This window comes from Anoplopoma fimbria, chromosome 13 (assembly GCF_027596085.1).
Source record: "Anoplopoma fimbria isolate UVic2021 breed Golden Eagle Sablefish chromosome 13, Afim_UVic_2022, whole genome shotgun sequence".
In the NCBI taxonomy this organism is placed as follows: Eukaryota; Metazoa; Chordata; class Actinopteri; order Perciformes; family Anoplopomatidae; genus Anoplopoma; species Anoplopoma fimbria.
In genome coordinates, this window is record NC_072461.1 from 10392137 (window position 1) to 10415221 (window position 23085).

Genomic DNA, 23085 nt, shown 5'->3' on the forward strand with positions numbered 1-23085 from the left:
GGAAACTAAATATGTTTTTCCACAGGAAACACGCTTGTCGTATTTGTCATAAACGCTTTCGACTGAATAAAATGAAACATTTGTATAAATGTTTTTAATACGACTGCTTCTGTTGCTTATTTTGAACTGGATTGTGTGTGTGTGTGTGTTTTTTCTGGGAGAACTCGTCTCTATTGCAGGTTATGTCCGTTATGTCACCTGTATTCAGTGCCTTAATACTCTGTCTTACTTTGATGTAATTTACCATTACATTGTTGAAATAAACATGTTTATTGTATCACATGCAGTAAAGGCCCGCAGTTCAGATTTGAAATTTCTGAACACACTGAGAAATTGCTGTTCAATGATACCCGACCACATTTGCAGTACGATTTGTGAAATTCAGCATACCATATTATAACAGATGGGAATTTTACCAACAATTGCAACGCGGGGAAAGGGAAATGTGAGCGACATGACAATGTTTAAAGAAACTGGACCCTCTTCCCTTCAGGCAGGTTGATGTGAGTGTCTTTGTGGAGGCCTCTGGATCACATACAGACAATGTAAATGTGACTGATATGAAATCATATGTTCAGCTGTGATTAAGGCTCAAGCATAATTCTGCTTCCCTGTAACGTTGGATAGTTTGTCATATGCTCTCCGCTGCCCAGGGTGCTGATCCTGGATCAGGGAGAACTCGTTTGCGTTGCTTACAATCTGAATTCCAAAGGTTGTAACTACAGTGGCTGATTTTGCCGGTAAATTTTGAAGTTTGGTTGGTTATTTTATGATGTTTGGTGACATGGTATTTGTCTTTGTCGATTTGACTTATTTCCAAAACAAAGTAGTTTCCCCTTAAAGTTGTTGGTTTAATAACTTTAAGGGGAAACTACTTTGTTTTAGACTGTGGAGAGTTCGTTTCATTTGCTGCATCTCCGCATATAACGTGAACCAAACTTCATTTAAAACGTAACATGTGAAGCATTCAATGTTCTGTTCAATGTAAAGTATATGATTATTGTTACAGAGAAACGAACGGACTTAACGGCAGCATTACGGGCCTATCCCACCGCGGGTATTTTCATTTCCAGGAACCTGCTATTGCATGTGCTGACTTGTGGATTTTTTTTATTTTTTTTTTGCCAAACCTGTCTCCTAAAAATGAAGGTGAAAACGTTACGTCGTTTGCATTAGTCTTTGTGCTCAATGTGAGGAAACGCTGTTAATTAACAACAAGTTGCACCTCGCAAAATGTTGATACAGAGTCAGTGAAATAGCAACAGATCTCATTTTTGTACCATTAGTGAGTGCTTAATTAAATGTTAATGGTAATGATTTGTGTGCGGTACATACATGTTGCACTTAATAATAAATTCATATCAATAATAATAATAATTATCTACACAATAATAACTCCTCTGCACAAATAGTCCTCCTTAACAGCGATTTAGGACCTATAAACAGTTTGGTATTCTTGTTTATTTAAATATCTTAGTTATTATCATATCAGTTATGATTTAAAAAAATAATAATAATAACAACAATAATGATTTTTAGCGCTGTGCCTGTTTTACAAAGGCGGGGCAAATCTGTGTCCTAGTAATTAACTTTATAACAATTTTCTCTCCGACTTGGTGATAAATCTAATCACGTTTCTCGAGCAAATTCAGATAGAGCCATCATTCTCTATCTGAATTAAAATACTTATTTTTTTGTTTTTGCCTTCATATTATTATTATCATTTTTTTAAACTTTGTTATATATATCTTATATCTTTATTTTTTGTTTCTTTTACAAAATGAGCCAAAACGCTGGCATAAGGAAGATCTCGGTAGATAATCACAATGAGAATAAATATGAAACCAACTTTAAATCCTACCCTCATGTCAAGTACTTTAACTTGACTTGGTGTATTAAATGTGCAACAATTAATTATAATATAGTCCAGTACAAGACCACTAAATTTGACCCCAATGGCAATTCTGACCCACAATCCTTTGCGCAGCAGATATGCAAGAGGGTCAAAGATCAAGGTGCATGCTATAACGAAGTAATATGTCCCAATCTTTGTATGCATACTGCTCAAAGTATGAGCATTACTAACTTTGCTATAATGCAGTCTGTATTTGAGTTCATTATTATTTGGATTAAATTATGACAAACTTTATCACAATTTGTATTTATGCATGATAATTATGGAGCACATACTCTGCCTTTTATGTTTTATTTCATCGTGTCCAAGAGATTTATTTGACAACGAAAAACCAAAATAAATTCCCAATGAATTTAAATGTCTGTCATATTTTGGATTAAGAAATGATTTGAAAAGATTGCGCTTGAATATTAATATGAGAGGTTATATGAGGTCATGCCTCACGAGGAAAAAACCCGTTCGGGTTTACATGGGCAGTGTCTTAACAACCAGCTATATAAATATGTTGAATTCAAAGCACGTTTCTGGAACAATGCTCCTCCCAAACACCACAGACTCTAGAGGAGTTCCTCTCTCGGTGAACTTCGACAGTCCTGAGGATTTTTTCATTTTTATTTTTCAGCTTTTATTCGCTACATCCGCCATTCTGGTGGCCGGACCCGTAGTCATCACCATCTTAGCCACCAGATCCCTCCGCCTCCAGAACAGGTTCCTCTTCATGCTGAACACCAGCATCTGTGACACTCTGGTTGGGTTCTCAGTGTTTTATCTCGGTCTGTTTGACGTTCAGGAGAGATATCCATCCAGAAACGGAACCCTCAACCTGTTACCTGCTCTTCTTGGGGTGAACATGATGACATTTTTATTCGCGCAGTTCGACCGGTACTTCGCCGTTTGTCATCCGTTCATCTACACGAACTATATAACCCGGCGGGTGGTTATCTCCACCAACGTCTTTTGTTGGCTTATGTGCTACGCCCAAACGATCGTCGCAAGTTTCTTGCCACTTTCCAAAGCCATACAGGTGTACGTGTTCGGCATTGTCAGCTTACAAATCATCGTGTTCACCAAAGTGGTCATGACCGTCAAACTGTACGTGGTCGCCAGGTTCCAGCTCGAGAGAGACCCTCCCGGTCCCGAGAAGGAAAACAAGAAGGAATCTTTGAGAATTATTATCTTTGTTGTCATAAGCTTCTTGGTGTTGTGGGCCCCCTCTTTTTTTAATATTATTTTCAAATTTACGTTAGGAAAAGGCCTGACGTTTAGGAACGAGGCCACCAATGTGTTCGCCATCATGGCTCGCTTCAACGCGGTGTGCACTCCGTCCGTGTACATCTGGGGGAGTCCGGCTCTGAGGGAAGCCCTGGTGAGGACCGTGTGGGGCAGAGTGTGTCCGAGATGCAGAAGGAGGTAACGGGGAGGATGGAAAACACTGTGCGGAACTGCACGCAAAGTGCATTATACCATGTCCAACCTTTTTTTTTTTTTTTTTTTGTATCTATACATACTGTCATATTTTTTGTTGCATCCATTGCTCATTATTGTCTATACATCTCTCTTTAGAGTCGGATCCTGTCACGGGAAGGGAGATACCAACAAGTCATGGAAATAAACAAGAACCAGAGGCCTCCATTCAGCACGTTCATTTGATTTATTCCATTTTTTTCTGCTGTCTCTCTCTCTCTCTCTGAAACATTTGCATTGAAAGCATACTCAACCTAAGCTCCAAGAGTTTTAATGCAAACACAACTATCTGCCATGTTTCAATCAAAGTCGTGCCACTGCTTCATCTGAATTAGCTGTTGATTCAGTAAAGTGGTATACGCTATACTGTAGTTTTATTCAGGCCGAAGGCAATCTAAAGAAAAAAAAGAAAAAGAAATGTCAGACAAAGTGGGTAATATGTAAGATGCATTTGAAATACGGATACAGTTTATATTTGAAATACAGTAAAGTAATTTGCTGCTGATGATGGTGTCCGGTGACAGCTAGACTCCGGGTGATATCTGTTCAGATGAACATGGTGAATGAACAACTCGGTGTACTGAGATAATAAGCATTAGCTGAAACGAAATACAGTTTTTTTTTTCTTTTTATCACTGATGCTTCCGTTGTTGTCAAGGTAGTTCTCCAATCAGAGGGTCAGTGGTTCGATACCTGGCTTCGGCAGTCGATGTGTCCTTGGGCAAGACACTTAACCCCAAGTTGCTCCCGAAGGCTTGCCTTGAGTCTGATGGTGGCACCTTGCATGGTAGCCTGTCATCAGTGTGTGAATGGGTGAATGATATGTAATATACTACTGATTGTAAGTCGCTTTGGATAAAAGCGTCTGCTAAATGACTGTAATGTAATGTAAATGTAATGTAATGTAATGTAATGTTTCGGCCATTGTAGATCCCCCGTAGTGTCGCTGTCCACGCTGCTGTGGTGCTGAATCGCAGCTATAGGCCCTTTTTTTGTTGTTTTTTTAATCACAGTATAGTCATGCAGATTCTAGGCTACTGTTCGGGGGGCTTTTGGGAACGAGGCCGCCGATCTGTTCACCACCACGGCTCGTGCCACGGTGAAAGCCACGATATAAGGACCGTGTGCATGGGCAGTGTCTCAATGAGGTTAGAGGTCAAACGGCCTCTGTTCTGCTATTACAAAGCCACCCCTTTCTCTCAGTGGTAAACCTGACAGGAGCAGTTTAGGGCACGCGACAAAGGAAGGAGCTCTGAAGATTCAGTTACTGTGAAAATATGTTTTAACCGAGGACTCCGGTCAGCATCGAGGATTCGGTGATAAAGGGTTTGAAGCTGACTAAAGGACACGGAGAAATATATGAAAACTATTTCATCTGCAAAGAGTTCAAGCTCCCTTTACCTTAATTCCACAGCCATATACCGAAGACAATAAAACAAGTCAAAACATTTAAAAAACGCAGACTGTATATCACTGTACTTCATTCTGCTCTGTTGAGGGCGACTCTAAGAGAGTCAAACTCTTTGTCGGCCTCCAAATAATATTCCTTGACTTTTTCTATACTACGAGTGACACATACTAGAATAGTTTTTTGACATTCTATACACGACGATTTTTTCAACATATTCTATGACTTTTATGACGTAAATTCGACATACTTTGCTGTCTTTTTCTCAGTATACTATAATATATTTTTTTGTCGAACTATTTAACCTTTTTGATGTTTCTTGACATATTATGCAATGACTTTTGAACATACTATGCAACGATTTTTTTATAAAGGTTTTAAAATACTATGGGTTTTTTTCTACATACAAAACTTTGACTTTTTTGACATTTGACATACTATTATTTATTTTTTGTATCCTTTTTTATAATATCCATTATCAAAAAATCTGCATTCCCTGAAAAATCTGAAAAAAACAAACAAATATAGGCTCTACTGTAAAGAGTTTTATTTGACAACGCCTAAATAAAGAAAAAGATTTACCGAAAATAAAGTTAAATGTCATTATTTGAAAAGATTGCGCTTGAATATTAATATGAGAGGTTATATGAGGTCATGCCTCACGAGGAAAAAACCCGTTCGGGTTTACATGGGCAGTGTCTTAACAACCAGCTATATAAATATGTTGAATTCAAAGCACGTTTCTGGAACAATGCTCCTCCCAAACACCACAGACTCTAGAGGAGTTCCTCTCTCGGTGAACTTCGACAGTCCTGAGGATTTTTTCATTTTTATTTTTCAGCTTTTATTCGCTACATCCGCCATTCTGGTGGCCGGACCCGTAGTCATCACCATCTTAGCCACCAGATCCCTCCGCCTCCAGAACAGGTTCCTCTTCATGCTGAACACCAGCATCTGTGACACTCTGGTTGGGTTCTCAGTGTTTTATCTCGGTCTGTTTGACGTTCAGGAGAGATATCCATCCAGAAACGGAACCCTCAACCTGTTACCTGCTCTTCTTGGGGTGAACGTGATGACATTTTTATTCGCGCAGTTCGACCGGTACTTCGCCGTTTGTCATCCGTTCATCTACACGAACTATATAACCCGGCGGGTGGTTATCTCCACCAACGTCTTTTGTTGGCTTATGTGCTACGCCCAAACGATCGTCGCAAGTTTCTTGCCACTTTCCAAAGCCATACAGGTGTACGTGTTCGGCATTGTCAGCTTACAAATCATCGTGTTCACCAAAGTGGTCATGACCGTCAAACTGTACGTGGTCGCCAGGTTCCAGCTCGAGAGAGACCCTCCCGGTCCCGAGAAGGAAAACAAGAAGGAATCTTTGAGAATTATTATCTTTGTTGTCATAAGCTTCTTGGTGTTGTGGGCCCCCTCTTTTTTTAATATTATTTTCAAATTTACGTTAGGAAAAGGCCTGACGTTTAGGAACGAGGCCACCAATGTGTTCGCCATCATGGCTCGCTTCAACGCGGTGTGCACTCCGTCCGTGTACATCTGGGGGAGTCCGGCTCTGAGGGAAGCCCTGGTGAGGACCGTGTGGGGCAGAGTGTGTCCGAGATGCAGAAGGAGGTAACGGGGAGGATGGAAAACACTGTGCGGAACTGCACGCAAAGTGCATTATACCATGTCCAACCTTTTTTTTTTGTATCTATACATACTGTCATATTTTTTTGTTGCATCCATTGCTCATTATTGTCTATACATCTCTCTTTAGAGTCGGATCCTGTCACGGGAAGGGAGATACCAACAAGTCATGGAAATAAACAAGAACCAGAGGCCTCCATTCAGCACGTTCATTTGATTTATTCCATTTTTTTCTGCTGTCTCTCTCTCTCTCTCTGAAACATTTGTATTGAAAGCATACTCAACCTAAGCTCCAAGAGTTTTAATGCAAACACAACTATCTGCCATGTTTCAATCAAAGTCGTGCCACTGCTTCATCTGAATTAGCTGTTGATTCAGTAAAGTGGTATACGCTATACTGTAGTTTTATTCAGGCCGAAGGCAATCTAAAGAAAAAAAAGAAAAAGAAATGTCAGACAAAGTGGGTAATATGTAAGATGCATTTGAAATACGGATACAGTTTATATTTGAAATACAGTAAAGTAATTTGCTGCTGATGATGGTGTCCGGTGACAGCTAGACTCCGGGTGATATCTGTTCAGATGAACATGGTGAATGAACAACTCGGTGTACTGAGATAATAAGCATTAGCTGAAACGAAATACAGTTTTTTTTTCTTTTTATCACTGATGCTTCCGTTGTTGTCAAGGTAGTTCTCCAATCAGAGGGTCGGTGGTTCGATACCTGGCTTCGGCAGTCGATGTGTCCTTGGGCAAGACACTTAACCCCAAGTTGCTCCCGAAGGCTTGCCATCGGTGTGGACTGGATGTTGCATGAATGTTAGTTAGAGTCTGATGGTGGCACCTTGCATGGTAGCCTGTCATCAGTGTGTGAATGGGTGAATGATATGTAATATACTACTGATTGTAAGTCGCTTTGGATAAAAGCGTCTGCTAAATGACTGTAATGTAATGTAATGTAATGTAATGTAATGTTTCGGCCATTGTAGATCCCCCGTAGTGTCGCTGTCCACGCTGCTGTGGTGCTGAATCGCAGCTATAGGCCCTTTTTTTTTTTTTTTTAATCACAGTATAGTCATGCAGATTCTAGGCTACTGTTCGGGGGCTTTTGGGAACGAGGCCGCCGATCTGTTCACCACCACGGCTCGTGCCACGGTGAAAGCCACGATATAAGGACCGTGTGCATGGGCAGTGTCTCAATGAGGTTAGAGGTCAAACGGCCTCTGTTCTGCTATTACAAAGCCACCCCTTTCTCTCAGTGGTAAACCTGACAGGAGCAGTTTAGGGCACGCGACAAAGGAAGGAGCTCTGAAGATTCAGTTACTGTGAAAATATGTTTTAACCGAGGACTCCGGTCAGCATCGAGGATTCGGTGATAAAGGGTTTGAAGCTGACTAAAGGACACGGAGAAATATATGAAAACTATTTCATCTGCAAAGAGTTCAAGCTCCCTTTACCTTAATTCCACAGCCATATACCGAAGACAATAAAACAAGTCAAAACATTTAAAAAACGCAGACTGTATATCACTGTACTTCATTCTGCTCTGTTGAGGGCGACTCTAAGAGAGTCAAACTCTTTGTCGGCCTCCAAATAATATTCCTTGACTTTTTCTATACTACGAGTGACACATACTAGAATAGTTTTTTGACATTCTATACACGACGATTTTTTTCAACATATTCTATGACTTTTATGACATAAATTCGACATACTTTGCTGTCTTTTTCTCAGTATACTATAATATATTTTTTTGTCGAACTATTTAACCTTTTTGATGTTTCTTGACATACTATGCAATGACTTTTTATAAAGGTTTTAAAATACTATGTTTTTTTTCTACATACAAAACTTTTTTGACATTTGACATGCTATTATTTATTTTTTGTATCCTTTTTTATAATATCCATTATCAAAAAATCTGCATTCCCTGAAAAATCTGAAACCCCCCCAAATATAAGCTCTACTGTAAAGAGTTTTATTTGACAACGCCTAAATAAAGAAAAAGATTTACCGAAAATAAAGTTAAATGTCATTATTTGAAAAGATTGCGCTTGAATATTAATATGAGAGGTTATATGAGGTCATGCCTCACGAGGAAAAAACCCGTTCGGGTTTACATGGGCAGTGTCTTAACAACCAGCTATATAAATATGTTGAATTCAAAGCACGTTTCTGGAACAATGCTCCTCCCAAACACCACAGACTCTAGAGGAGTTCCTCTCTCGGTGAACTTCGACAGTCCTGAGGATTTTTTCATTTTTATTTTTCAGCTTTTATTCGCTACATCCGCCATTCTGGTGGCCGGACCCGTAGTCATCACCATCTTAGCCACCAGATCCCTCCGCCTCCAGAACAGGTTCCTCTTCATGCTGAACACCAGCATCTGTGACACTCTGGTTGGGTTCTCGGTGTTTTATCTCGGTCTGTTTGACGTTCAGGAGAGATATCCATCCAGAAACGGAACCCTCAACCTGTTACCTGCTCTTCTTGGGGTGAACATGATGACATTTTTATTCGCGCAGTTCGACCGGTACTTCGCCGTTTGTCATCCGTTCATCTACACGAACTATATAACCCGGCGGGTGGTTATCTCCACCAACGTCTTTTGTTGGCTTATGTGCTACGCCCAAACGATCGTCGCAAGTTTCTTGCCACTTTCCAAAGCCATACAGGTGTACGTGTTCGGCATTGTCAGCTTACAAATCATCGTGTTCACCAAAGTGGTCATGACCGTCAAACTGTACGTGGTCGCCAGGTTCCAGCTCGAGAGAGACCCTCCCGGTCCCGAGAAGGAAAACAAGAAGGAATCTTTGAGAATTATTATCTTTGTTGTCATAAGCTTCTTGGTGTTGTGGGCCCCCTCTTTTTTGAATATTATTTTCAAATTTACGTTAGGAAAAGGCCTGACGTTTAGGAACGAGGCCACCAATGTGTTCGCCATCATGGCTCGCTTCAACGCGGTGTGCACTCCGTCCGTGTACATCTGGGGAGTCCGGCTCTGAGGGAAGCCCTGGTGAGGACCGTGTGGGGCAGAGTGTGTCCGAGATGCAGAAGGAGGTAACGGGGAGGATGGAAAACACTGTGCGGAACTGCACGCAAAGTGCATTATACCATGTCCAACCTTTTTTTTTTTTTTTTTTTTTTTTGTATCTATACATACTGTCATATTTTTTTGTTGCATCCATTGCTCATTATTGTCTATACATCTCTCTTTAGAGTCGGATCCTGTCACGGGAAGGGAGATACCAACAAGTCATGGAAATAAACAAGAACCAGAGGCCTCCATTCAGCACGTTCATTTGATTTATTCCATTTTTTTCTGCTGTCTCTCTCTCTCTCTGAAACATTTGTATTGAAAGCATACTCAACCTAAGCTCCAAGAGTTTTAATGCAAACACAACTATCTGCCATGTTTCAATCAAAGTCGTGCCACTGCTTCATCTGAATTAGCTGTTGATTCAGTAAAGTGGTATACGCTATACTGTAGTTTTATTCAGGCCGAAGGCAATCTAAAGAAAAAAAAGAAAAATAAATGTCAGACAAAGTGGGTAATATGTAAGATGCATTTGAAATACGGATACAGTTTATATTTGAAATACAGTAAAGTAATTTGCTGCTGATGATGGTGTCCGGTGACAGCTAGACTCCGGGTGATATCTGTTCAGATGAACATGGTGAATGAACAACTCGGTGTACTGAGATAATAAGCATTAGCTGAAACGAAATACAGTTTTTTTTTCTTTTTATCACTGATGCTTCCGTTGTTGTCAAGGTAGTTCTCCAATCAGAGGGTCAGTGGTTCGATACCTGGCTTCGGCAGTCGATGTGTCCTTGGGCAAGACACTTAACCCCAAGTTGCTCCCGAAGGCTTGCATCGGTGTGGACTGATGTTTCATGAATGTTAGTTAGAGTCTGATGGTGGCACCTTGCATGGTAGCCTGTCATCAGTGTGTGAATGGGTGAATGATATGTAATATACTACTGATTGTAAGTCGCTTTGGATAAAAGCGTCTGCTAAATGACTGTAATGTAATGTAATGTAATGTAATGTAATGTTTCGGCCATTGTAGATCCCCGTAGTGTCGCTGTCCACGCTGCTGTGGTGCTGAATCGCAGCTATAGGCCCTTTTTTTCTTTTTCTTTTTTTAATCACAGTATAGTCATGCAGATTCTAGGCTACTGTTCGGGGGGCTTTTGGGAACGAGGCCGCCGATCTGTTCACCACCACGGCTCGTGCCACGGTGAAAGCCACGATATAAGGACCGTGTGCATGGGCAGTGTCTCAATGAGGTTAGAGGTCAAACGGCCTCTGTTCTGCTATTACAAAGCCACCCCTTTCTCTCAGTGGTAAACCTGACACGAGCAGTTTAGGGCACGCGACAAAGGAAGGAGCTCTGAAGATTCAGTTACTGTGAAAATATGTTTTAACCGAGGACTCCGGTCAGCATCGAGGATTCGGTGATAAAGGGTTTGAAGCTGACTAAAGGACACGGAGAAATATATGAAAACTATTTCATCTGCAAAGAGTTCAAGCTCCCTTTACCTTAATTCCACAGCCATATACCGAAGACAATAAAACAAGTCAAAACATTTAAAAAACGCAGACTGTATATCACTGTACTTCATTCTGCTCTGTTGAGGGCGACTCTAAGAGAGTCAAACTCTTTGTCGGCCTCCAAATAATATTCCTTGACTTTTTCTATACTACGAGTGACACATACTAGAATAGTTTTTTGACATTCTATACACGACGATTTTTTTCAACATATTCTATGACTTTTATGACGTAAATTCGACATACTTTGCTGTCTTTTTCTCAGTATACTATAATATATTTTTTTGTCGAACTATTTAACCTTTTTGATGTTTCTTGACATATTATGCAATGACTTTTGAACATACTATGCAACGATTTTTTTATAAAGGTTTTAAAATACTATGTTTTTTTTCTACATACAAAACTTTGACTTTTTTGACATTTGACATGCTATTATTTATTTTTTGTATCCTTTTTTATAATATCCATTATCAAAAAATCTGCATTCCCTGAAAAATCTGAAACCCCCCCCAAATATAGGCTCTACTGTAAAGAGTTTTATTTGACAACGCCTAAATAAAGAAAAAGATTTACCGAAAATAAAGTTAAATGTCATTATTTGAAAAGATTGCGCTTGAATATTAATATGAGAGGTTATATGAGGTCATGCCTCACGAGGAAAAAACCCGTTCGGGTTTACATGGGCAGTGTCTTAACAACCAGCTATATAAATATGTTGAATTCAAAGCACGTTTCTGGAACAATGCTCCTCCCAAACACCACAGACTCTAGAGGAGTTCCTCTCTCGGTGAACTTCGACAGTCCTGAGGATTTTTTCATTTTTATTTTTCAGCTTTTATTCGCTACATCCGCCATTCTGGTGGCCGGACCCGTAGTCATCACCATCTTAGCCACCAGATCCCTCCGCCTCCAGAACAGGTTCCTCTTCATGCTGAACACCAGCATCTGTGACACTCTGGTTGGGTTCTCAGTGTTTTATCTCGGTCTGTTTGACGTTCAGGAGAGATATCCATCCAGAAACGGAACCCTCAACCTGTTACCTGCTCTTCTTGGGGTGAACGTGATGACATTTTTATTCGCGCAGTTCGACCGGTACTTCGCCGTTTGTCATCCGTTCATCTACACGAACTATATAACCCGGCGGGTGGTTATCTCCACCAACGTCTATTGTTGGCTTCACGTCTATAGTCAGTCGATCGTTTTAAGTTTCTTGCCACTTTCCAAAGCCCTACAGGTGTACGTGTTCAGTATTGTCAGCTTACAAATCATCGTGTTCACCAAAGTGGTCATGACCGTCAAACTGTACGTGGTCGCCAGGTTCCAGCTCGAGAGAGACCCTCCCGGTCCCGAGAAGGAAAACAAGAAGGAATCTTTGAGAATTATTATCTTTGTTGTCATAAGCTTCTTGGTGTTGTGGGCCCCCTCTTTTTTTAATATTATTTTCAAATTTACGTTAGGAAAAGGCCTGACGTTTAGGAACGAGGCCACCAATGTGTTCGCCATCATGGCTCGCTTCAACGCGGTGTGCACTCCGTCCGTGTACATCTGGGGGAGTCCGGCTCTGAGGGAAGCCCTGGTGAGGACCGTGTGGGGCAGAGTGTGTCCGAGATGCAAGGAGGTAACAGGGGACATTGCCTCATACTGCAGGGACTGTATAAAGATCACTAAAAAAAAATAAAAAAATGTAATTAAGGGAACTGTACTGGGTGGTGTAGTGGTTAGCACTGTCGCCTCACAGCAAGAGGGGCCAGGGTTCAATTCCCGGGCTGGACAACCTTCTGTGTGGAGTTTGCATGTTCTCCCCGTGTCAGCGTGGGTTCTCTCCGGGTTCTCCGGCTTCCTCCCACAGTCCAAAGACATGCAGCTTAGGTGCATTGAAGACTCTAAATTGCCCGTAGGTGTGGATGTGAGTGTGAATGGTTGTTTGTCTCTATATGTCAGCCCTGCGACAGACTGGCGACCTGTCCAGGTGTACCCTGCCTTCGCCCATTGACAGCTGAGATCAGCTCCAGCACCTGCGACCCTTAACTGGATAAGCAGGTTACGGAAAATGAATGAATGAACTGTAATAAGAAATGTGTGAAATCGTTCTTTGCCACAGTGTTTAATTTTACAATAAATATATATACATTTATATTTATATATATTTTAAATATATATATATTATATAAATATATATATATATATATATATATATATATATATTTATATTTATATAAATATATATATATATATATATATATATATATATATTGTATTTTTCAACTGTAGTGTGTTGTCCTTTATTAGCATTGCCATTGTTTTATTTCCTTTTATTTTAATGTATATTTTTATAATATATTTGAATAGACTAGAATACAATAAGAAGTATTTTTTAGGTCTCAGTAGATCGCTGTTAAAGAGGAACATTTTGAAGACAAGTTGGTGTAAAAAGTTGCAGTAAGAAGGGAGGCGGGCTGTAACATCCTACATTTGCTGCTGGGATCCTTTTAGCATATTTCCATACTGATATTCCAAAGAGAATAAAGTCATTCAAAACCTTTTTTCAGAAGCCTACTGAATCATTGTTGGTCTTCATACTGCTGTAACTGTGGTCGAGTCTTAACACTTTTTTTTTTCGGACTGCAAATTAATACTGAACGTTGAGTCCTACATTGAAATGATAGAAGCCCTTTTCATAACGTAAGAGCTCACGTAAACCACAATTAAACCGGCATTATTACAGTCTAACCGATATTTTTAATGTGATGACCGCGGTCTCAGTGGACAGCACCTGGTGCTGAAATGTTATACCCGAAAAAGAACAGATAAAAAAAAAAAAAAAAGAGTACAAGTTCATTTAAATCAAATATCTCTTGTTGAAATAGAGTTTGAAGTCCACAGCAATATTTTAACAAAACAGATTATACGTTGCTCAAATGATAAGAAGTTTCAATTATTTTAAGAACGTATTATCTTCATAATGAAGCATCACGATGAGGATACTGTTAAGTACAACGGCGTCCGAGTCCCGTAAGAAGTCATTTTTTTAATGTGGACTTATTGGCTTCGGATTTTTAAAATGTTATTATTATTACTGTGGTTGTTATTATTATTATTATTATCACCACTATATTACTATTATTATAATAATTATTATTATTATAATAATTATTATTAATATTTTTTCAGTTTTCATTCGCATTCTGGTTAGGTGAAGGCATAAAAAGACTACTTGGTTCGGTCGAGTAAAAATAGAGCCGGAAGGTAACATTCATCTATTGGCTGCTGGCCTTCACTCTTTAATCTATAAGTTTAAATAGTTCAAGATCTCCCTTGACCTTATTTCCATACTCATATTTCAAAAACAATAAAGTAATGCAAAACACTTTTTTAAAACACCTACTCTATCAGTCTTCATATTGCCCTGTTGTTGTCGAGTTTGACTCATAAGAGTCATAACATTTTTTTCGGATTACAAATGAATAATGAACGTTTTTCTTCAGGCTGCATTTAAATGAGTAAGCATTTTTCATGAAGAAAAAATAAGACTAATAAACCAGGAGAAATAGTACGCTGTGTATTAAACGCTGATTTGACAGAATGACTCTTGACTGGAGTTAGAATATGGACTGAATGACTGAATGAATGTTCAGGACCTCGGTCAGCTCCGCATTGTTGTTGACAACAGTTTCTCTTCCACAAGGATGGTCATGTTCGTTGTGGTGGCAAGAGGCTGAAATTTAAGTATAAAGATCATTTAACTTCTGTGTTGATTTTTTTAAATTTAAATTATCGTTCGATAGGAAAGTTATACGCAATTGAAATTGATCACAAGGAGAAAGGGAGATGGGACGTTAGTTATCAATCAGTCTCCATGATCATTGTCTCCGATGGATACACTGTCTAAATTTAGCTATTCATGAGGAGAGCAGGCTGCCTCCATAAAGGCCACCAAAAAGTATATATACTGCAATCATCCTATGAATGTTTTTGATTAGATTTTTTTGATTGATATTATTTTATTAGATATTTTAATGAACAAGAATATTAAAAAAGAAAGACAAACAGAGGCCAGCTTTAAGGCGCAGCTCAACTATTGCCATCCAATGGATCAGAATACCAAATTAATTCATGAGTGTTGGTGAAATGCTGTTTTTCCAATACATGTGGATTTATTAAAAGCATAAGGAACATTTTTGAAGAGAATAAGATGGGCAAGATTGCAGTTTGAAGGCGAGCCGGGCTGTAACATCCATCATGCTTCTGGATTTTACTCGTTAATCCTTAGGTTCAAATAGGATCACTTCATCTCATTTCCATTTTCATATTCCAAAGACGTTGAAATAATGCCAAAAACTACTTTTCAAAAGCCTACTGTATCCCTATCAGTCTTCATACTGCTTTGTTGTGGGCGCGTCCGAAACTGAGAGAGTCAAACTCATGATCGGCCTCCACATGAATGCATTGGGGATAGCTCCTGGCGCTGAAATCTAAAACCCGACAAAAAACAGATAAAGAAGAGGACAAGGTCATTTGAATTTAACGTCTCTTGTCCTGATCGAAATTTTACCAAATGACATTATACGTCCCACAATTCTATGCGATCATGTCCAGATTATACGGGCAAACAACATACAGCTGGTTAAATCCAGATTTACACTGTAAAGTTCTGCATTAACGTCGCACCAGTGAGGTGACCCATAAATACGAGGGAAGAAGATGTGAAGTTGGGGAATTAGTGGGTGACAATCTGAGAATTTACACTCTAGGTTTTAAACTATCAGTCGCTTAACATTATGACGTATCATATATCATTATAATTTATTATCTTTATAATGAAGCATCAGGATGAGGACCTATTGTTAAATACACCGAAGTCCTTTCTTAGTTGACTTGTTATTTTATTATTTGTATTACTACTATCATTATTTGTAATACTATTATTATCATTTTTGTCGTAAATATTATTATCATCATCATCAATACCATTCTGTAATTATTATTATTATAAAAAAATATATATTATTATTATTTAAGTTTTCAGTTTCCGTTTGGTTAGGTTTAGGCAACAAAACTTCTTGGTTAGGTTTAGGGAACATATATAGTGGGCAACATATGCATAATCAATATACAATATCTATGTGTATGTGTTGTTGTTGTCTTCTGACACCTGGGTGCCATTAGCATCTGCCTTAAACACAGTTCTTTGACTGCATGTTAAAATGAGAACGAGAAAAACAGGAGAAAAAAAAAGGGTCGCAGCATCTCAAGAGACAGGAGATCCAGGCTGGGGACTTTCACGGAGCGCATAAAATAAAGATTGCACTTAAAGCGCCGTTTGCGCATAAACGATGCTCCCCTCCAACACCACGGACTCTATGACAGGAGGAGGAGTTCCTCTCTCGGTGAACTTTGACAGTCCCGACGATTATTTCATCTTCATTTTCCAGCTCTTGTTCGCAACCACCGTCGTTCTGGTGGCCGGACCCGTAGTCATCACCATCTTAGCCACCAGATCCCTCCGCCTCCAGAACAGGTTCCTCTTCATGCTGAACACCAGCATCTGTGACACTCTGGTTGGGTTCTCGGTGTTTTATCTCGGTCTGTTCGATGTTCAGGAGGGCTATCCATCCAGAAACGGGACGTATAATATCCTGCCCTCGCTTCTAGGGGTCAACATATTGACGTTCTTGTTCGCGCAGTTCGACCGGTACTTCGCCGTGTGCCACCCGTACATCTACGGCCGCTTCATCACGAGGCAGTTCGTGATCGGCGTCAACGTCTACTGCTGGGTTTACAACATCGCGCACCTGATCGTCAGGAATCTGCTGCCGGTCTCCAAAGCCATACAGATGTACGTGTTCAGCATTGTCATCTTCCAGATGATCGTGTTCACCAAAGTGGTCATGACCGTCAAACTGTACGTGGTCGCCAGGTTCCAGCTCGAGAGAGACCCTCCCGGTCCCGAGAAGGAAAACAAGAAGGAATCTTTGAGAATTATTATCTTTGTTGTCATAAGCTTCTTGGTGTTGTGGTGCCCCTCTTTTGTCAATATCATCATCAGATTCGTGTTGGGTGGAGGCCTGACGTTTAGGAACGAGGCCACCAATGTGTTCGCCATCATGGCTCGCTTCAACGCGGTGTGCACTCCGTCCGTGTACATCTGGGGGAGTCCGGCTCTGAGGGAAGCCCTGGTGAGGACCGTGTGGGGCAGAGTGTGTCCGAGATGCAAGACGAGGTAACAGGGGTGGGGAGGAGAAAAACACTGCATGAAAAAAGTCACTACCATGTTTATCCAATCTTTATCTATGATATTTTTGTATAATCTATTCTAAATCCAATTTTATGTCTGCCCATTTCTTCAGAGTCGGCTCTTGTCACGTGAAGGGAGACACCAACACGGCATGGAAATAATCAAGAACCCGAGGACTCCTCCAGCTGTAATGGACTGTGTTTATCTTGCCTCTATCTCTCTGTGTCTTTCTCTATTTCCACTTAAATCATCCCACGAGTTTTCGACCTAACACCGCCTTCTTCTAGATCTCTACGAGGTCGTACTAAAAAAGGTCCATGTGTCCTCAAACCGCTTCTATTAAATGTTATATTATATGCTGTGCTCTGAGAAGTTTAATGGTAAGCTGTAGTTTATACTCTCCATTTCCAGCCACCCTACAATTAGACAAGTTTAAATTATAGTAAAGATTTTAAATTAAGTGGAAAATATGTCATAATATTCATATATTTGTTTTAACAAGGATTCATTTAACATTTAAATTTCCTCTAATGATGTGTGAAGGGATTTACCGGTGGGCAGTGATAGACTGGTGAGTTTCCAGATGAACATGACAAGTGAATAATTCGGTGTAGTGAGGTAAAGAGCATAATTTTTTTATCACTGATGGTTCCATTATGTTTTCCCATCAGTTCCCAGCAGGTACGTTTTTACGTTGCGGTCAGCAGTGTCGCTGTCCACGCTGCTGTGGTGCTGAAATCGCAATAACTTCTGTTTTAAAACACAATAGAGTGGAGAGTCATGTTATTTGGGCTTTTGTGGCGTTTGTTTCGTTTAATATAAAGTGAATTATTTTTCCTGGTGTAGCTGCTGTTGCCCTAAAGCTTTTATACATCAACATTTAAGGTGGTGGTAAATGTACTTTGTGCGTAAAGCTGCTTTTTGTACCGGGACACCGAGTTGCCACTGATCAGGAGAGACGTGCATAATTGGCTGTCGTCCTTGGATTTTAGGATTTGGGTCGAAAACACTACAAATCGACATGTTTGTGATTTAAGGCCTATTGAGCAACAGCCTGTATGTTGAAGATGCGCAATAATTAAGGACAAGAAGGCGCAGAGACGCCGTCCTCCTCAGCATGTGTTCATAAACTTGGAAGAAATGAAAGGATTAAAACATTTCTACTGTATTTGAGTTGGGTCTAAATCTCTTGTTGAACATTAAGGAATGGACAGATTAACAGGATGCGCATATTAATTACTGACATGTGTTCTTAAAAGACGCACACACACCTGATATCACAGAATAAACCCTTTGAGAGGCTCGGTGTAGGTGGAATCTTAGCGCAGAGGTTAAAACATTAGTGAGCTATTAGTTCATTTAGTACCCTTCCGAGTCCACAAACTGTTTATCTAGATAGAAAATGTTATAATTGTGAGAATATCTTTAATTTATTATATGTATGTCCCTTTTTTCAAACAGAAAATGTAAAAGAAAATGGTCAAAGGAAAAGTCTTTCACATTTTAAGGCAATGATATGCTACTTCAACCTTCCCCATATGCTGAGTGGTAGACAAATACTAATCCTAATAGACTTCTCTGATATACGTTTGTACTTTAAATCCATTCTGAAAAAACAATAATAAATACAAGCCTATCTTTTTCTCCTCTGCTTTGATCTTCAAGTGAAGAGAACTAATTGTAGCCACTCAATCTGGCAGACTCAAACGTTCTCACACATAAAATATAGTACATTTCAGCAAAAAGAAACAAGCAATTCAAGTGATATTAGCAATGAGTCCCTGGCCGAGCTCAAGCTCTCTGAAGCAAGGCAGTAGGTTTGGTTTCAGCATTGATGGAGACACACATCTGGGTTTGGGGGTCCTCCCCACGAAACATTTTGAGCGCGATACATTTAATTTCCTGCCGTTTGGTGAATTTTTCTTAATCAATTTATGGTCGAAATGTCGTTATTTATGTAAAGGAAAACACTAAATTTAGGCACTAGTTGAAAATATAAAAATATAATAGAACATAATGCAGTTAAAGGCTCTCTGGCATTCTTATTCCTTTCAAATATTTATTACCCTGCAAATCAACTTTTCAAATTGAATGTTATCTCTGCTGAGTCAACACATCTGTAGACATGATTTCCTTTTTCTGTATTATGTATTTAACCTCTTTAAATGTTCACATGGCACCTATAGACCGAAATGATAAATATGATTAATTTTACTTAATTTATAAAACCCTGGACTTTAATAGCTCATGTGTGTTTTAGAAAGATTTCTGCTCATGTTGAAAACTTTTTTTCACATTCACAGCATATCACATATATATGTGTTCTCCGGAAAATCGAGAGTAGTTATTATATTTTGTGAAAGAAATCATATTTCAGGAAAAAAAAAATCTACGTATACAAAATAATTGTAGGGACCTGTACATACCGTCCACGTGCAAACCTACTCCCTTGCTCTGAAGACAAAGAAAAACTGACATGAAAACGGTCCCTCCATGGAGGTGCAATAAGACTGGTATGGGCAGTGGAAATTAAAGATGTTAAAAGAAGTTGCAAGTAACAGAAAGTCCAATAAAATGCAAGTGCAGATGTATAAGTCCAGTAAGTTTAATGTGATCATTCTAATATCTGTAAACTATCTGTACAAAACCACTGTAAATTGTAAAAATTAAAGCAAGTGACTTAAATGTTAAATAACAGAAATATACGCAACTTGATGCAGAAGGTTATATCAGTTGAGAAAAGCTGCATACGGGGTTGTGGACATCTTCAAAGCCAAAAGAGTCTTTTAAATACATTTCTAGGACCAACAGGTCATTGGGTTAACATTTTGTCTAAAATAAACCTTGTGGGATACAGAAAAAAAAATGACAGTTCAACTAAGAACAGAAATTTAACACTTTATGACTCCCGTTTCAAGCTTCAAGCACAAGCAAACAGATGTGGTACTTTAAAGTTGTGTAGATTTGTACCTCAGAAAGGCAATACATGATTTTATGCAAGAAAAAAACACTTTATATTTACCAAATATGAGAAACATTTGGGTCAGAGTGCCGTCCTGTTTAAATCCATGCAAATTAGCAGTAGTTTATTTTCATTTTACAGTGAGATGACATTCCTGGTATGCTGTATTGGGCTAGAGTGTAGGGGCCTGTTGTTGTTGTTTTCCCTTCCTAGCGGCCTGCATAACAGCTTGTACTGTTTGTCAAGGCAAAAAAAAAAAGAAGGTGCACCCAAATCTGATATGAGTCATATTTATGACAATTTTCCAGTTTCACAAACAAATCATCGTACAGAAATCCCTGGAGACTCATTATGTTAAAAACCAGCTGGGCACTGAGAATAAGCATGCTTGTGTCTTGCTGAAGTTGTCTGTCCTCACCTGGTTTGACAGCTCTGGTCAAAGAGTCCATTTAGACAGCAATAAAAAGGCTTGCCCCTCGGGCCTATGCCGTGTGTTTAAGCGCGACATAACCATGTGTGCATGTGCTACTTTGACTTGTTCACCACCAGGGCTTGTAAATTTGTTTACCCAACACTGAAGACTTTTCCCTGCAAGGCTGCGGGTGTCTTCAAGGTGGACAAGATATAAGTGGATGACAGAATGTTTATTGCTTGAGGCGTTGCATGAAGTCGTGGGTGCGCGTCATTTCTACCACAGTGTCCACGGGGGCTGCTTGAGTGGGAACGAGGCCAACGAGGAAACATTGACAGGAATGGAAATGACAGCCCACGGCAATGCTTGTCTTTGAAGCGATCGTCTGATCATCATCCTAGAATACATGGAAAAGGAGGGGGGGTGGAGGGGATTGTTAATGTCCCAAAATGTATTGTGTTATCTAAAATAAAAACAGGTCTGAGTGATGCGTCTTACCCGTCACGTCCCAGCAGGAACAGAGCAGGGATGCTTGGATTGGCAGCGCTTCCGTCAGCGATCATGTCGAGGTACTGGCTGTCATTGTCCGCTGCATTATCGGCGATCAGGACGGCTTTGCCGCCTGCTTCCTCCACGTGTCGGGCCTTTTGTACGAAGGAGCAACCTCTGCAGGGCCCACACAAAAACAAAGAAAGAAGAATGAGGAGCTACGAAGAGGCAGTTTGATTTAAACATTCCATAAGCGAAGCATCTTCCCCCTAACTTACAAGCAGAAGTGGCATCATTTCACCGTTCTGTTCCCACAGGAACCAAAGCCTGCACGGACTCAGACACTTGCATCCCCATGACAATTTCTCGGAGTTATACACCCCTGCACATCTTTTCTTTAATAATATACACAAGACACTATGATAATATACTTGTTTTAACATACTCGTACATTAAAACGAACTGTTCATTTGTTTGCCATATTTTATTGTACATTTTATTTCTATTTTAAAATGATGTCTTATAATATTGCACTGCGTTTACTGTTTGATGTCACGCACCAAACAATCACATCATCGAATTCACTGCATGTGTAACGTACAATAAACAGCTTCTGATTCTGAGTGGGTTCTGCAAGTGTAATTCTGGCTCTTAAAATACATATTTAAGCAATGCTTGGTTTGGTCTTACACTGGATATTCTACGGGACACATGAGATTTTTGGCATTTCTGGAAAAGCCAGAATATCAGCTTGCTGCAATTATGTTCAAATATCTTTACAACTGAAGGAGCATCATTTAGATTTAAGAGGGGTAGAAGGCAAAGCCAATATTCACCAAGGAGCTTAATATTAGACTACATCTACAATTCAATCCCCAACCCCCTCCACTACTAAATAGCTCCATCAAAGCATCCTTGCTCATACAGGTGTACGTGTAGACATGCATACCCTCTTTCCACCAACACTACTTGTCCCTCTAAGATTTCCCTGTCCTCCAACTCCGAGCAGCCGTCTGCCGGGTCTGCTGGCACGAGGAGAATCTCAGCATACGATGACGTCTGGGGGGGGGGCAAAGCAGAGGAGAGGAACGTGATTAGGAGGTGAGCGTGCGCGTGTGTGAGGCTTCTAGAATCCCGTGGCCAACAAATGTTGAATTCATAGAATAGAAGGGTAGAACAACAAAAGGGGCACTCACAAAATCTCCTCCGAAATCTTTAGCAGGTGCTGCGCTGAAGATGTACCCTATCTCCTCTGGACTGATGACCCGGAAGTAAAGCAGCTCATTGATCCCAAGACCTAGGACAGACCAGAAAAATAGCTAGCTTTTCTCACAGATTGTGAATGACTGCATCAGCTTGTTTGGTAAAACACAGCCACACGGTGAAATGAGATAGTAATTCACCCTACCTCTCAAACAAAAGACTCCCGAACCCCTAAGCTGCTGTAGCAACGACCCGTAAGCTAAATTAGCTGTTTATTAGCATTTTTAAAATAGCCCCCGCCCCTTAACTTACTCACCTGACATGCGACTGAACTGCATGAAAACACTCCAGAGGTACAAAAACAAAGCTGCCGTCCGAACAACCGCTGCCATGTTCAAGACATTAGTAGAGCTCCTCGACGTTACGTAGACGAGCCTGTGCGGCTTTTGTCCATATGCGGTACTGTAGGCTAGCTGCTGTTGTTTCAACCACAGAGCGGCAGGTTAGCAGGCACTTCCGCGGTTCTTGTCATGCGCATGCGTATCTTGCAAAGCCGGATTAATCTGTTGCGTGGTCGCGGGGCAAAAATGAGCCCGTTGGGCCCCCTCGGCCCCCTCGTTCGTTTGTACAACCAGCTCTCTGTGCCATGTGTAGCCTTTAGTTTTACAGTGTAGTATAGAACACTACATGGTAGAAGATTTTATGGCCTTTCATAGATATAAAGCACATTAAATGGAGAGTTGACATTTTGGGAAATGTGTTTTTATGTTTTCTTGCAGAAAACAAGATGAGA

At 40.1% G+C, this 23085-nt stretch overlaps 5 protein-coding genes and 1 pseudogene across 5 annotated transcripts; 5 read left to right on the plus strand and 1 right to left on the minus strand.

The window, feature by feature from the left end:
* The first annotated feature begins 2447 nt into the window (after nucleotides 1-2447).
* On the plus strand, nucleotides 2448-3329 carry LOC129101860 (trace amine-associated receptor 2-like). Its single transcript, XM_054611813.1, has one exon. It carries the CDS (start codon nucleotides 2448-2450, stop codon nucleotides 3327-3329), a length of 882 nt encoding a protein of 293 aa, XP_054467788.1.
* Nucleotides 3330-5538: 2209 nt separating this feature from the next.
* LOC129101861 (trace amine-associated receptor 2-like) lies at nucleotides 5539-6420 on the plus strand. The gene has a single exon (XM_054611814.1). The coding sequence runs from the start codon at nucleotides 5539-5541 to the stop codon at nucleotides 6418-6420; it is 882 nt and encodes a 293-aa protein (XP_054467789.1).
* Nucleotides 6421-8613: 2193 nt separating this feature from the next.
* Nucleotides 8614-9494, plus strand: LOC129101862 (trace amine-associated receptor 2-like; annotated as a pseudogene).
* A 2239-nt stretch (nucleotides 9495-11733) lies between these two features.
* On the plus strand, nucleotides 11734-12669 carry LOC129101863 (uncharacterized). Its single transcript, XM_054611816.1, has one exon. It carries the CDS (start codon nucleotides 11734-11736, stop codon nucleotides 12667-12669), a length of 936 nt encoding a protein of 311 aa, XP_054467791.1.
* A 3655-nt stretch (nucleotides 12670-16324) lies between these two features.
* On the plus strand, nucleotides 16325-17396 carry LOC129101864 (mu-type opioid receptor-like). The gene is made up of 2 exons (XM_054611817.1): nucleotides 16325-17211; nucleotides 17339-17396. The coding sequence occupies exons 1-2, from the start codon at nucleotides 16325-16327 to the stop codon at nucleotides 17385-17387; spliced, it is 936 nt and encodes a 311-aa protein (XP_054467792.1). The 3' UTR covers nucleotides 17388-17396.
* Nucleotides 17397-19815: 2419 nt separating this feature from the next.
* Nucleotides 19816-22818, minus strand: LOC129101480 (protease-associated domain-containing protein 1-like). Its single transcript, XM_054611316.1, has 5 exons — nucleotides 22609-22818; nucleotides 22286-22386; nucleotides 22039-22148; nucleotides 21099-21266; nucleotides 19816-20997 (listed from the first exon to the last, which is right to left on the minus strand). Exons 1-5 carry the CDS (start codon nucleotides 22682-22684, stop codon nucleotides 20877-20879), a joined length of 576 nt encoding a protein of 191 aa, XP_054467291.1. The 5' UTR covers nucleotides 22685-22818; the 3' UTR covers nucleotides 19816-20876.
* Between the last annotated feature and the right edge of the window lie 267 nt (nucleotides 22819-23085).

Coding starts and splice junctions, on each gene's coding strand:
- LOC129101860 (XM_054611813.1), top strand. CDS start 2,448: ATGCTCCTCCCAAACACCACAGACTCTAGAGGAGTTCCTCTCTCGGTG.
- LOC129101861 (XM_054611814.1), top strand. CDS start 5,539: ATGCTCCTCCCAAACACCACAGACTCTAGAGGAGTTCCTCTCTCGGTG.
- LOC129101863 (XM_054611816.1), top strand. CDS start 11,734: ATGCTCCTCCCAAACACCACAGACTCTAGAGGAGTTCCTCTCTCGGTG.
- LOC129101864 (XM_054611817.1), top strand. CDS start 16,325: ATGCTCCCCTCCAACACCACGGACTCTATGACAGGAGGAGGAGTTCCT. Junction 17,212..17,338: donor TGTCCGAGATGCAAGACGAG/GTAACAGGGGTG, acceptor CCATTTCTTCAG/AGTCGGCTCTTGTCACGTGA.
- LOC129101480 (XM_054611316.1), bottom strand. CDS start 22,684: ATGGCAGCGGTTGTTCGGACGGCAGCTTTGTTTTTGTACCTCTGGAGT. Junction 22,149..22,285: donor AAGATTTCGGAGGAGATTTT/GTGAGTGCCCCT, acceptor CCCCCCCCCCAG/ACGTCATCGTATGCTGAGAT. Junction 21,267..22,038: donor GTAGTGTTGGTGGAAAGAGG/GTATGCATGTCT, acceptor TGGGCCCTGCAG/AGGTTGCTCCTTCGTACAAA.